The 15,497-nt window shown below is 43.4% G+C and overlaps 1 protein-coding gene across 3 annotated transcripts in view; it reads left to right on the top strand.

Annotated features, from left to right (window-relative positions):
- Positions 1–3,958: 3,958 nt before the first annotated feature.
- The window catches only part of DENND5A (DENN domain containing 5A), a 111,068-nt gene continuing 99,529 nt past the window's right edge, over positions 3,959–15,497 (top strand). For 2 of the 3 annotated variants that reach the window (XM_007459860.1, XM_007459859.1), the window contains exon 1: positions 3,959–4,318. In XM_007459860.1, coding sequence (XP_007459922.1) covers positions 4,207–4,318 — 112 coding nt within the window. In that variant the 5' untranslated portion in view covers positions 3,959–4,206. The remainder of the gene's footprint in view (positions 4,319–15,497) is intronic. The other variant, XM_007459861.1, reaches the window with a different exon arrangement.

Here is a 15,497-nt window from a genome sequence, read left to right as displayed (position 1 = left end):
ATTGTGAATAGTGCTGCTATGAACATAGGGGTGCATGTATCTTTTTGAATTATAGTTTTGTCTGGGTATATGTCCAGGAGTGGGATTGCTGGATCACATGGTAATTCTATTTTTAGTTTTCTGAGGAAGCTCCATACTGTTTTTCATAGTGGCTACACCAACTTACATTCCCACCAGCAGTGTAGGAAGGGTTCTCTTTTCTCTCAATTGCTTTTTTTTTTTTTTTTTTTTGCGGTACGTGGGCCTCTCACTGTTGTGGCCTCTCCCGTTGCGGCGCACAGGCTCCAGACGCGCAGGCTCGGCGGCCATGGCTCACAGGCCCAGCTGCTCCACGGCACGTGGGATCTTCCCGGACCGGGGCTCGAACCCGTGTCCCCTGCATCGGCAGGCGGACTCTCAACCACTGCGCCACCAGGGAAGCCCTCTTTATTTTTTTTAAATTATTTTTTAAAATTTTGGCTGCACTGGGTATTCGTTGTGGTGCGTGGGCTTCTCTCTAGTTGTGGTGTGCTGGCTGCAGAGCTCGTGGGCTCCAGAGCGCAGGCTCAGTAGTTGCAGTGTGTGGGCTTAGTTGCCCTGTGACATGTGGGATCTTAGTTCCCCGACCAGGGATCAAACCCACGTCCCCTGCATTGGAAGGTGGATTCTTAACCACTGGACCACCAGGGAAGTCCCTTCATTTGCTTCTTCTTTTTTTTTAATCATTTATTTGGTTGCGTTGGGTCTTAGTTGCGGCTGGAAGACTCCTTAGTTGCAGCTCGCAGGCTCCTTAGTTGTGGCATGTGAACTTTTAGTTGCAGCATGCACATGGGATCTAGTTCCCTGACCAGGGATCAAACCTGGGCCCCTGCATTGGGAGCACGGAAGTCCACTGTGCCACCAGGAAGTCCCCCCTCATTTGCTTCTTAAATACACTAATCTAGCAGTGACACACATAAAGTCCTTCACATATTCTATTGGTGAGAACCAGTCACAAGACCAACATGTGAATGCAAGTGGGGTGGGAAACATTGTCCCTGACCAGGCAGCTGCTTCCTAGGGACAACTCCACACACTGTGGAAGGGGAAACGTGATTATTGGTGAACTACAAGGCAACATCACCACACCTACCATCTTCTCCCACTCCTCCCACCCCCAACACTTCCCAGCCATCCTAACCTTCTTATTGCTTCTTTACCACTCCAGGCACACTTTTGCCTCATGCCCTTTCCTGGATTTATCTTCCCTCAGATGTCGACTTGCTCTCTCTTAGAACCTTCATTCTGAAGTGGGTGCCCCAGGTTGCCGCTTATTAAGAGTATATTATGTTCCAGATATTTAAAATTCCTTTCTTCATTCATTAAAAAAAATTAATTTATGAATCTTAAAAGCAATCTTGTGGGGGGTAAGGTTGATTATTCTCATTCCAGAGAAGTTAACTGATGTGCCTCAGCTCATACAGCTAGTAAGAGTGGGAGTGAGGATTTAAACTAAAACTTAAAAGCATTCAGCTCTGTTTTTTTTCTCTGACTCTGGCAGAAGCAATCACTATGCCAAACATATTTCCTACTGGGAAGGAGATCACTTTACAGTTGAGTATTCTGGGCCTCTGAGCAGTTACATTTCCCAGGGCAAATTAATACAGTCTTCGTTTCTAACTTGTTTTATGAGTTGAGTTAGTGTGAGAGGTCTCCTAGCACCTGATCACCCTGGACACATTGGATAAAAAGTTTCTGGGCTTCAAACTGAGGATAATTAAGACTTTTTGAAGCCTCTTCTTCCACATGACTCCCAGAGTGATCATTCTAAGATGTGAGTCAGATCTTGTCACTCCTCAGCTTTATTTTGTTTATTTTTTAAAAAATTAAGTCTCTATTTTAAAAAAAAATTTATTTATTTTAAAATTCTTGGCTGCGTTGGGTCTTCATTGCTGTGCGCGGGCTTTCTCTAGTTGCAGAGAGCAGGGGCTACTCTTCTTTGCGGTGTGTGGGCTTCTCATTGCAGTGCCTTGTACAGGCTTCAGTAGTTGTGGCACGCGGGCTTAGTTGCTCCGCAGCGTGTGGGATCTTCCTGGACCAGGGCTCGAACCCATGTAGCCTGCATTGGCAGGCAGATTCTTAACCACTGCGTCACCAGGGAAGTCCCTCCTCAGCTTTAATTCCTGCAGTTTACCATTCCTCTAACACAGGGTAAATTTACAGGATAAATTCTTTAGCCTGGCATTGGAAGCCTTTCCTGCTCTGTCCCCCTCCTCTCTCCCTGGTTTTATCTCCTTTTAATTCTCTGTCTCCCAGAGAAATGAATTACTTGTTGTTGCCTGTATGTAACCATTTTAATCTGTCACTCCCTGTTGTTGCACACGCTGCCTGAAACATCCTTTTCTCCCCCTTTTACTTGAGAAATTCTTTTTGATCCTTTGGAACTCAGGTCGGATTGTATCTCCTTCTGGAAGCCTTCCCTGACCATCCCCCAACCTGGAAAGATGCCCCTCTTCTGCGCTTTGTAATTTAGCTCTCTAAACCTCCTCTACTGTCTCTGCATCCCCAGCATGCAAGATAGGGTGAGGCATCACCCTAAATGCACTTTGTGAAGCTACCTTTTCTACACTTTTCTCTTCCTAGTTCAGGCAGGTTACATACAAAGAGGAGCAGGTACTATGGTTCCAAGTGACATTGGCTGTGACCTTCAAGCCAACCCCCCCCAGCCAATACTTATGAGGTACCCAGGAGAGAACCCAGGAGATAGCCCAGGGTCAGCCCTTGGGGAAGCCAGCTGCCTTCTAGGGTCTTTAGCAGCAGCCTGCTAAAGCAAACCCTAGGTACACCTCTTGCTGGAATAATAATATAATCTCTAATATTTATTGAGTGCCTTCTACTTCCAGGCACTATTCTGACTACTTAACCTGTATGCATATTTATCTCATGTAATCTTCACAGAAAACATGACTGCTGGCTCCTGGAGATTGCCCAAGGTCACACAGTAAATGAAAAAGTCCAGATTCAAATCTAAGCATTGTTTCTAGAGCCAATTTTAGTAACCACTCTACATATTACCTTCTTGTTTTCTGATCTCCAGTTTCCTGCTTAGCTTCTGTAGGAAACCAAATCGCGGGGTCTCAACACAAGTAACAGGAGGCAAGTTTCTCTCCTCCTCATCCCCCACTTCTCTCAGGAGGACCGACTCAGGGATGGAACTGAGAATTCTCAGAAGCAGAAGGGGAGCTCCCAAGTGGCATGGGTCTCTGGAGGCTCTAGGAGAGAAAAAGGGACAGCCTGGTGCATGGGAAAAGGCCTGGCTGGACTCGGGGGGAGGGAGCGGGGACTAACCACGAGCCCAGGATTCTGGTCCAGGCTATGTCTCTTAGACTCTATGTAACCTTGGGGAAAGCCCTTGCTTCTTTCTGAGCCTTAGTTTCCCCATTTGTAAGCCAAGGGTAAATATAGGGCGGGCAGATCCACCTCGGCCAAAAGAGGGGGAATCCTCAGCTCTACTCGGGAAAGGGCTGGGCGTGGACGTTAGGGAGCGGGGTCAGGGAGAAGGCGCTATCTGGGATCTAGGCCGTTGGGCTTCCTGGAGTTAGGATGAGGTGGGCTTCCGAGCTCAATCCTGCGACCCTATTGCTGTGACAAGGCCGGTCTAAACAGGAGATCGCCGGACCTCTAGTGGGAGGCGGAGCGTGGGCCAGGGTCCCGGCTCTGCGGGATGCGTCCATCCATCCCGCACTTCCTCTGCCTTCCCCAAAGGAGTCGCAGCCCCGAGGGGGTGGAGGTTGCGGGCGGCCCAGTAGTTGCCCGCCGCGCTGCGGAGACCGCCTGGGAAGCTGCGGCCAGCCTGCCCGAAGAGCATCACGTCATCCTTTCCGCGAGGCGCCCGCCCCCTCCCCGAAGGCGCCTGCGCAGGCGCGGCGGGAGGGGGCCGCGGTGGGGGTTCTCCTCAGCGCTTTACGCCCTTTTCCAGGCTAGCTCCGGCCGCGGCGCTCTCGGCTGGCGGCGGCGGCGGCGGCGGCGCGGAGGGGAAGGCGTCCAGGATGCGGCGCGGGGCGGCCCGGTACCCCCCTGCCCCGTCACGGCAGCCGCGGCGGCCGCGGGGACCGGGCCAAGGCCGGGGGCGGCGGCCGGAGCCGCGGTAGCGTCGGCGCCGGCGGGAGGGGCGGCCTGAGGGCGGGCGGGCGCCCGGTGCGGGGGCTCCGCGCTCCGCACGGCCCGGCCCGGCTCGGCCCCGGCGCCATGAGCGGCGGCGGCGGCGGCGGAGGGGGCTCGGCGCCCAGTCGCTTCGCCGACTACTTTGTCATCTGCGGGCTGGACACTGAGACCGGGCTGGAGCCGGACGAGCTGTCGGGTGAGTGCGCGCTGAGCCCGGGGCTTCTTCCCCGAGGCCGCCGGGGACCCCTGAGGAAACCACCCCACCTCCGCTTTGTCCCGGGAGCAGGGCGAGGGTCGGTCGGAAGGACCCAGGGCGGGCGCGGGGTAGGGGGCGTCACTCTGGAGGAGGGGAAACGGGCGAGGGGCTCTGAGCCTTGAGGGCTCCGAACGGCTCCTGCTCCCCGCTGAGCTGTGGCCAGGTCCTCCCGGATGAGGAGGAGAGAAGGGTTGTCTTCAAGTCTGGTGAAGGTTGAGTGACTTAGTATAAAATAAAGGGAAGCTTGTCCTCGAACACCCATTAGGGAGGGAAGAAGATATCCCACGTCCTGGTGAAAGTAAGTTACACCCAGACTTAAAAAAAAAAAAGAACAAAAACCAAAAACTTGGTGAGTTTATCTGGCCTCTTCCCAAGAAGCCTGTGATTGCAGTTCCTCAAAACCGTTCTAACCCAGCGCTGGGCTGGGCCCCCTGGGTTGATGGGACGTGAAGTAATAAAGTGAACTTGGGCCACACCAAGGAGGGTGAGAACTCCCTTACATCTAGAAAGGGCTTGTACTCCGGGGCCGTGCCTTTTTATTGAAAATAATTTATGTCCTTTATGAGGCCAGCGTCATTTGTGAATAAAAGGGCAGCAGCCTAGTTGGAGAGCCTGGGTTGCGTAGTGATGCTTCTCAAGTCATCTTTCAAAAGGAAGTGGTGGGGAAGTGAAGATAGGACCCAGATCAGATTTGGCACCAGTTGCCCAAGAGTGTCAGAATTGTAAAATCCCATGAATTCCACTGCACCGGTGTCAGAGTTGTAAAATCCCCGCGAACTCCACTGCACTGTCACTGGAGCCTTTGAATCTCAAGGTTTGGAAAAGTTTTTGTCTGGAGTGTCCAGTTTGCACGTTTCATGTGGGTGGAGGTTTGTTGTGTCATCCTGATTTGATGAGAGATACTCCTTTCTACTGTTCTGTCATGATGTGTTTACTGTAAAGTTTCTCTCCTGAAGGTGATTATCCTGTTGACTAATTTTACTTCGCTTCAGAGATGACAGGGCAGGTTTTGTGTGGTTTTTTATTCCCCCATCAGAAAAATTTCAGTGTTTCTTATGAAAAAAAAAAAGGTGCATACTTCGAAATGGACTTTTTTTTTTAAGTGTGTTGTATCACATTTATTGATTTGCATATGTTGAACCTTTCTTAAATCCCAGGGATAAATCCCACTTGGTCGTGGTGTATGATCCTTTTAATGTGTTATCGAATTTGGTTTGTTAATACTTTACTGAGAATTTTTACACCTATATTCATCAGGGATACTGGCCTATAGTTTTTTTTCCTTGTAGTGTCCTTACCTGGCTTTGGTATTAGAGTGGCCTCGTAAAATGAGTTTGGAAGTGTTCTGACCTCTTCAGTTTTTTGGAAGAGTTTGACAAAGATTGATGTTAATTCTTCTTTAAATGTTTGGTAGAATTCACTAGGGATACCATCTGGTCCTTGGTTTTTCTTTGTTGGGAGGTTTTTGATTACTGATTCAATTTCCTTACTCATTATTGGTTTGCTCAGATTTTCTATTTTCTCATGATTCCGTCTTGGTAGGTTGTACGTTTCTAGAAATTTATCCATTTCTTTTAGATTGTCCTATTTGTCAAAATGGACTTCTAAAAAAGTGATAAATTGATGACCTTTAGCAAGGTCAGAGCAAATACACTATACACAAATCAATAGCAGGTGGAGAAAAAATCATGAATCAGTAATACAGTTAATACTAGGCCTCTTGTTGGGGTAGTTTTTCACTTTTTTAGGTCTTCAAATTTTTATAATACTGATGTTAATTTTTCATCTGTGTTTCCTATTTGTTAAATTTGTGACTTTGCGATGTGTCAATAGTTGCTGGAATTCAGTTCATGGTACTGGAACTAGAAGGGACCTCAGAGAGGAAAATGAGGCCCAGGAATGACAGTAGGGCCTATGTCCTGCTAGTTAATTGCTTGACTTTGATCCAGTGCTCCTCTTGTGACACTAAACTGCATCTCATTGCTTGGCTGGGTCTTTAGAAAACACTAACATGTTGAGAAAAAATGACACAGTTCTCCCCAGTAAAAGAAACTTTAAATTGGTGGAGTAAACCAGTGTTATTTTTATGTTGTGCTTTTAAGTGTCTATTAAATTTTATAGACATTCAATTTTCAAAAATAAAGAGAATGTTTTGCAAATGATAAAGCTTAGGAGTGGAGCCGGGAAGTGATTTGTCAGTGAGAGCATGGGTTTTGGGGTTAAACATTTTTGCTCTGCTGTTGACTAACTCTGTGACTGGGGGCCAAGTTAGATAACTCTGCTGGGGTCCTCACCTATGAAAAAGAGAATGTAAATAAAAAGTGTCTCATCAAGTAGATTCTCAAAAGGTTAATTCTCTTTTAGTGAATATCTGTTAATTATGTGGCTTTTCAGCAAGCTCAAATTATATACCTGTGAAAGCTTATTGAGAGAATAAAGAAGGGGGAGGGATGAGCTGTATAAAATGTGTAAGGAAGGGTATTTTTCTATCTTTTTAAGTGTGGTTGCAGTAGTGGAATGCCAAGACTGTTTATTCAATAGGTGGCCTTTGTTAGAATAAGCACTGATTGAAGGATTTCTTCTTTTCCTTCATTTCATTTCTGGTGGGTTGATAGGGGAATCTGGACTACCCAGAGGGAATCTTTGAGGAAAACAAAACAGAATACAAATAGCTCTTTGCGGGTCAGTCTTGAGACTCTCCAGGGTGCATTTTCTCTCTGCCTTATAGCTCCTAAACTGATGATGTCATAGTAAATGAAACTACAGGAAATTGTGAATTGCACCCAGGTTCTCTAGGGAGGTACCAAGGAGTCTATGTTCTCTCCAAGCAAATTAAGTTATATACATCAGATAGCTTCTATACTCTAGGAGTGAATCCAGAACAAGCAGATCAGAGATGCTCAGTGTTCCTTCTGGCTTTATGGAGAAAGGTTAAGATTCATTTTTTTCTGTTTGCAGCAATAAGCATAGAGCTTGCTGTGTTGAATATAGACTCTGATCATTGAATTTATAGGAGTCTCTCCATGTCACCTCTCCCCTTTCCTCTAGACTTAAGCATTTAGGCAAGTCATGTAGTTATTTGTTGTGCAGGGAACAGAGGAAGATATGAAAATTAACTTTGTTTTCTCTTCTGGTTAGTTGAGGGAGTACTTTGGGTTGAAGGAGAGAAAGGTAATCTATTGGTGAAGCAGAAGTCTAGCCAACTTTAAGAAATGGTATCTGCTTGTTAGCTTTTTGAGTTTGTCAAGGAGATAAGCAAATCTGGAAGAAACGTTTTTGATTTTGATTTTTAATTATTGTTGGCCCATTCTAAGTGGGGAGGCAGATGGTAGTAGAGTCCAGTCCCTCTTTCTGCCTCTTTGATGGATGGGTGTTTTGGGCATCTTCATTTTCAATTTTTCTTCTTATGGTCACCATCAGGTGCAGGAGAAGGTTTACCATGACATGGGACTCCTGAGTTTACTTTCCCTATCTCTGCCTGAGAGTTAAGTTTCCAGGATGCTAGTAACCTATTTCTTACTATGGAATCTTTACATTCCTCTGCACTGACCTGCACCCAGCATTGAGATATAAGTATCCTAGGTTTAGGCATCCACTACTGCAGTTTCCCAGGCTCTGAGTGGTGGGTCTTGCCAAGAATTGAAGAGAGGGCTTAGGAACATATAGTTGGGAAACTGGCCAGTGTCCTGTATGAACCCGCTTAGAACACTGACATACCCTGAAATCATCTCTTACTGTCATCATTAGAAGAGAGAAAAAATGCTCCCTGTCCAGGAAAGCCAGAGGACTGGTCAGATCATACTTCTCCTTAACTATATTGGGCAATGAAATTAGAACAAGAGAATCATGGAATGTCAAACATGGAAGCTGTCTTAGAGACTATATAACCTTCTGACTTTACAGATGAGGAAACTGAGGCTCTGAGAAAGTTGGAGGATATTTGTTTCCCTTGCCACGTTTTATCCTTCTTTTCTGCTACTGGAGTGCTGCTTTGCATGCTTTGCAGTAGTTTGATGAGTGTCGGGGAGACAAGTAAAATACTTGTCTGGCAGAGGTGGGAGCAGACATGGCAGTTTTGCCTAGTGCAGGTTTCTGTTTCATGTTAAGCAAGAATACTGTGTATGATTATCAAGAGAGAGATCTTAATTTTTTTTTTTTTTTTGCAGTATGCGGGCCTCTCACTGTTGTGGTCTCTCCCGTTGCGGAGCACAGGCTCCGGACGCGCAGGCTCAGTGGCCATGGCTCACAGGCCGAGCTGCTCTGCGCCATTTGGGATCTTCCCGGACCGGGGCACGAACCCGTGTCCCCTGCATCGGCAGGCGGACTCTCAACCACTGCAGCACTAGGGAAGCCCGAGATCTTAATTTTTTTTAGCTTTTTCTTTTTTAATATATTTTAAAAAGTTTGTTTTATTTATTTTTGGCTGCTTTGGGTCTTTGTTGCTGTGCGCGGGCTCTTCTGTGGTTGTAGTGAGTGGGGGTTACTCTTCGTTGCAGTGCGCGGGCTTCTCATTGCGGTGGCTTCTCCTGTTGAGGAGCACGGGCTCTAGGTGCGTGGGCTTCAGTAGTTGTGGCTCACTGGCTCAGTAGTTGTGGCTCACGGGCCTATTTGCTCCGTGGCATGTGGGATCTTCCCAGACCAGGGTTCGAGCCCGTGTCCCCTGCGTTGACAGGCAGATTCCCAACCACTGCGCCACCAGGGAAGCCTAGCTTTTTCTTTTAATGTAATTTCACACCAAACATTGACATGAATGGTACAAAGAACTTCAGTACATCCTTTTTCCAGATTCACTGTTAACATTTTGCTCCAGTTGCTTTATCACTTATATATGTGTCTTATCTTTCTCTCTCTAATATATAAAAAATCTTTATTGAGATTTAATTCTCCTATTTAAAGTACACAATTCAGTGTTTTTTAGTATATTCACAGAGTTGTGAAATCATGACTAAAGACAATTTTAGAATATTTTCATCACTCTCCCCCCAAAACCTATACCCTTTAGCAGTTACTTCCCATATCCTTCCAACTCCCTAACATCCCAGCTTTAAGCCACCACTAATCTACTTTTTTTTTTCTCCTTGGGTGAAAAAACTTTTATTTTCTTATCACCAAATCAGTACTAGTTCACATCATTATTCTTCACATCCATTTTAATAAGAAAAACTTAATCTCTTCGTAGTAGTTAACATTTTAATATAGATCCTTCTAGACCTTTTATTAAAATGAAAGTTATTGTACTTATAATTTCGTAAAAACAGGTGCTGATGAGTTGGAGAAAGAAGAGAGTTTGAGGGCAGTAGGTTGATTGGGAACCACTAATCTACCTTTGATCTTTACGGATTTGTCTATTCTGGACATTACACATAAATGGAATCAGAATATATGGTCTTTTGTGATTGGCTTCTTTCACCTAGCGTGTTTTCAAGGTTCATCTATGTTGTAGCATGTATCAGTATATCATTTCTTTTTATGGCTGAATGATATTGTATAAATATACCACATTTTACTTATCATAAGTTGATGGACATTGGGTTATTTATATACTCTGGTTATTATAAATAATGCTACTGTAAACATTTGTGTACATATTTTTGTGTGGACATATGTTTTCATATCTCTAGGAGTGGAATAACTGAGTCATGTGGCAATTGTATGTTTAACCTTTTGAGAAATTGCAGACTCTTTTCCAAAAACAGCTGCACTGGTTAACATTTCCACTAGCAGTGTTTGAGGATTCCACACTCTATATCCTCACCAGCACTTATCTTTTTGATCATGGGCATCCTAGTGGGTGTAAAATGGGTATCTAGTGGGTATCTCAGTGTGGTTTTGATTTGCATATTCTTGATGACTAAGAAGGATATCTTATTTAAAAGGAAAAAAAAAGTTATCTCTTCTCAGAGATGAAGTGGGTATAAAAAGTTTGATGAGCCAGTTTCAAACAGGGAGTCAATTTGAAATAACCTTAATTTTTATTTTCCTCTACCAGTCTGGTCAATTCAGCACAGATTCTCTCATGATCATTTTATAAAGGCATCCCTGCTCTGAAGCTCAGACTCCTAGCTGAAGCAAAACTCAAATCCTGGTAGCTTACCTCAGGCATCTGTGGATACTTCCAGAGTTCAGGGTAGAAGGGGGAGATTTCCTAAGTTAGGTCATGTGTTTCCTTTTATAAGGTAGAGCAAATAAGAAGTCAAGAGGAGACACTACTAGCACACAGAAAACAATTACAGAGCAGCCCCAAGGTGATGTAAAATTATATGCTAAATTTAGTTGGAGAGGCTATATTTTTAACATAAGAGCACCCTACTTCACACTCTCTCAGGTAGGGAGGATCACATTGAAGGTAAGTGGATTTTTCTTTAATAACAGTGGGGCTCTGCTCCTCTCTTCTTAGGAGGAAATCCCTAAGTCACAGTGTTGCGTGCTTAAACCAAATTCTTAGACTCTGTTCCGCCCTTCCTTCCTTCTGTACTAGATTATAAATAGTTTTCTTTGCCTAGGGCCTTCTTCGGCAATACCCATTTCCAGTCCTATATCCTTTTATAAGCTTGTTTTTTGCTAACTCTGGTGGAAGGTGTTCTTGTACTTGGCTTGGCTTCTCAATTCCTGTTGCCACATTCTGGATTTGAATTACTGTCAGGTGGTCTTAGAGGTCTCTCAGGAACCTAGGTACACATGAGGGAACCTATATTGATATGTTTTGGTTACTGCTGATATGGCATAGGACCTAGTAAAAGAGAAAGCCTTGCCCTTTAGAAGCTGGTGACTTCTTGTGGAATTCAGTGATTACACAGAGACTATCATTGCCAGATTTTTAGGTTTAGTTCTCAAAAGTTATTAAGTGAGGCAGTTACTGGTCAAATGTCTATGTTCCAGATGTTTTGTAATGACTGATTTTAGTTTAGAGTATACAGAACCCTGGACTGGGTTTGTGAGTGTCAGAGTCCTGTCGTGGTGGAAAACGAGGGCATGTGCTAGCTTTCAAGCTGTTTTCTTCCAAGTGTGCTTCCAAGGGGTCGGGTATGGCTCCAGGAAGTTAGATGGGAACAGTTATGGTTTAGACCATCAGGTTTCTCAAATGTTATACTTAGGATATTTGCTTGATGGTCATCCATGGGATCTATCATAGTTTCTTGTTAAAGAGAGCCAGGTTAGTAATTCTTGTTTGTTTCTTTTGTTCATTAGTGTGATGGGCAATTTAGGTCAAAATTTTGCTAGGCCATCTGTGGTCTACTGAATGGGCTGAACTAGCTGCATTAGTCTAAAATGTTTTCATGGAGTGCTGAGAGGCTGTGAGCAGGGAGAAGATGTGTGGAGGTTCCCTCTTTCTTATTAAGCTACATCCCTCTGTGAGTGTGGGATTTCTTGTTTTCTAAACTACTTCTAGGTGGCAAAACATAATATAAGTGTGCATTCATTTATATTGGTCACAGAATCAAAAACTGTCAGAGCTAGATCTGAGATAGTCCAGCCCACTTTTGACAGATGGTAATGATTAATATTTGTAAATGATTTAATAGTTTTTGGGCTTCCCTGGTGGCGCAGTGGTTGAGAATCTGCCTGCCAGTGCAGCGGACACGGGTTCGAGCCCTGGTTTGGGAAGATTCCACATGCCGTGGAGCAACTAGGCCCGTGAGTCACAACTACTGAGCCTGCGCGTCTGGAGCTTGTGCTCCGCAACAAGAGAGGCCGTGACAGTGAGAGACCCGCGCACGGCGATGAAGACTGGCCCCCGCTCGCCACAGCTAGAGAAAGCCCACGCACAGAAACGAAGACCCAACACAGCCAAAAATAAGTAAATAAAATTAAAAATAAAAAGATGTAATAGTTTTAAAACAGTTTTTAATATTTTCAGTCCCATTTGAAAATATAATTTTTTGTCCACTGTTACCCAGAAAGTTAGAAAGAACTGTTAGAATCCAGGTCTTCTGTCTGCTGTCTCACCAGTGATGAGATTCTTCTTTTTTTTTTTTTTTTTTTTGGGCTGCGTCATATGGCTTTCGGGATCTTAGTTCCCCGACCAGGGATTGAACCTGAGCCCTCGGCAATGAAAGCCCAGAGTCCTAACCACTGGACCGCCAGGGAATTCCCGAGATTATTCTTTTAAAATGATAGATTTGGGTATATTGAAGCAATGGCTTAATCACTGAGTAGCAGAGCTGTGGCATGGCCTCTTTGATCAGTCGCCAACCCACAATGCAGTAGAGGAACTCTGTCACTCGTTTTTTGAATTGTAGTTAAGGCTGGTGGTTATTTTTTATGTATATATTTTCCTGTCTCTCCATTCTTATCAGTTCTGGAAATGTTTTTCTTAGACCAAATAGTTACTGGGGCTTTGTTTCTAAGAAGTTCTGTTTTTTTGTGTGGCTGTTTCAGGATGTTTTATGCTGTTTGTCTGAGGTCTGTTTTCTTTGAAAAGAAAAAAAAGAGGTTTGCACCTACTAACCTCAGAAATCCCTCAGTGTAACCTGCAGGTTGCATCTTTTTGTGGTTGTTGTTGGGTGCTGGCTATGACTTCTGATTTACCATATTCTTTATAATGAAAGGTAATAGGAAGCAACTAAGAAACTTTCAGGATTTTTAAAATTTTATTTAATTTATTTTTTTATACAGCAGGTTCTTATTACTTATCTATTTTATACATATTAGTGTATACATGTCAATCCCAATCTCCCAATCCATCCCACCACCACCACCTCCCCTAACACTTTCTCCCCTTGGTGTCCATACGTTTGTTCTCTACATCTGTGTCTCTATTTCTACCCTGCAAACCGGTTCATCTGTACCATTTTTCTAGGTTCCACATATATGCGTTAATATATGATATTTGTTTTTCTCTTTCGGACTTACTTCACTCTGTATGACAGTCTCTAGATCCATCCACGTCTCTACAAGTGACCCAATTTCGTTCCTTTTTATGGCTGAGTAATATTCCATTGTATATACGTACTACATCTTCTTTATCCATTCGTCTGCCGATGGGCATTTAGGTTGCTTCCATGACCTGGCTATTGTAAAGAAACTTTCAGGATTTTTAAAGTCAGGAAGACAGAGAAGGAAATGATTTAGAAATAATAATCATAAGCCATGATTTATAAGTGGATAAACCCAATTTACACAAATTACATTCATTAAAAACAGTAATACATTAGAATTACTCTCCAGGAATGTCAAAAGAATTGGTTCCTTCCTCAGTTGTGTCATCTTTGGTGTCCTTTTTTTCTTTATTTTTGTAGTTTTAGAATAATGGCTTTCTAACAATGTCATGAAGATAGGTATTAATTATTGTATTGTTGAAGAAAACCAGAGGTTTTATTTTGAGTAAGTTAAATGTCTCTTTTCTTGTTTTCCCCATAGTCTTTTTTTTTTTAATTAAAAAAAGTATTTATTTATTTTTTGGCTGCATCAGGTCTTAGTTGTTGCACGCAGGATCTTTTGTTGCAGCGCGTGGGCCCTTTGTTGCAGTGTGTGGGCTTCTCGTTGTGGCACACAGGTTCATTAGTTGTGGTGCGTGAGCTCATTAGTTGTGGATCATGGGCTTAGTTGCCCCGTGGCATGTGGGATCTTAGTTCCCTGACCAGGGATCAAACAGACGTCCCCTGCATTGCAAGACGGATTCTTAACCACTGGACCACCAGGGAAGTCCCTTCCCTGGAGTCTTTATTTGACAATGACCATTACATTAAAAATTTTTTTCCTGATTATAAAAACCGTAGGTCATTATACAAATTAAAAAATTACGGAACTATGTTATAACTTCTCTTGTCCCAGAGTCAGGTAGACAAATTTCTGAGCTTTGCTGGAAGAAATGCTTTACATAGTAGGTATTTAATAAAGATTTGTATTAATTATGAAAAGATAAAGGCTGCTTATTCAGATTTTCAAAGAATTGTATGTAATCATATATATATTTTTTTCTGATATAAGGCATAGTACTTACTTTTTAGAACTTAAAGAAGCAAGACTTCCACAGCTCTTCTAAGTGCTAAGTAATAAAGAAGGTGGGGTCTATAGAGGAGAAGAGTAGCAATGTTGTTTACCCATACTCAAAAAGCTGAGGGCCAACGTCAGATTTAGAGGTAAGATGGTGATGTGAGAGGCATTTTGTATTGCACTGTGATTATTTTGTAATTTTTAATGTATAAAGCTAAATTTTATAATAGTTCAGATGAACCTTTTTTTTTTAAATGAATCTAGTTTTAGTTTATTTAACCAGTCCCATGGACTTAGGATCACAATCTCTTAGTGGGAAAAATAAAACGAATACCTAGAAGTATCACCTGCTAAACTGACATCCATCCAGTTTTGCTTAGTTCTGAGGTTCTGTATGTTCAAATGGTATTTAATCCCTTTCTTTGCTAAGTAATTAACCTAGTATTCTTCTTTTACCCCCATTTTCTCACATCTCTGTGAAACACATTCTTTCCACTGCACTTTTATTGTGTGGAAAGTTGGTATTTAAGCATTTGTAGTTTTATCTTCTAGAAGAATGTTTAGTGTTTTGTGGAGGATTGTTGGTCTCCTGGTCTAGCTCTGTTGGCTGCTTAGCTCAGTTGGTTATGAGTGTGATGAATTTAATAAGGCCAGGGTCATTGAGTCAGTCTTCGTAAGGACCAGTTAGCTTTGTTCTACCCACTTTTGTACTAGCCTCAGCTGACCATCCCACTCACAAGTACACTGTAGTTAATGGGGAACACAGGCAAGGAAATGAGGCTAGAGTAAGCTGTTCAATCCCTGATAACTAAATTAATAGCTATTTATTGTCTAGTGAATACATTTCAATTTTAGGTACCAAATGACATTATCCTCGCTTTACGGATTAGGAAACTAAGGTGCAGAGAATTTAAATAACATGCTTGAGTTCCCATAGCAAGAATTGGGAACCTCTTTTCCCTCTCTCTAAAGTCCTCTACCATATACCTTTCTGTTATTGAAAGACCAACTTAGTGATGGGACACTTGTTTGCATACATGTGTGAGATAGAGTTGCTGTTCTTGTGGAGCTCATAGTCTTCTGACAAGTCAGGCATACATAAACCAATAGCTGTGGAAAAGGATCAGTTCCTTAAGTGAGGAGCAGATAATGAGGTGTTGCTGGGGTTCAGGAGAGGGAAAGA

The sequence above is a fragment of the Lipotes vexillifer genome, unplaced genomic scaffold (genome assembly GCF_000442215.2).
Source record: "Lipotes vexillifer unplaced genomic scaffold, Lipotes_vexillifer_v1.1 scaffold61, whole genome shotgun sequence".
Taxonomy (NCBI): Eukaryota; Metazoa; Chordata; class Mammalia; order Artiodactyla; family Lipotidae; genus Lipotes; species Lipotes vexillifer.
Note: the sequence above shows the minus strand (reverse complement) of the source record. Positions and strands in the feature narration are given on the sequence as shown.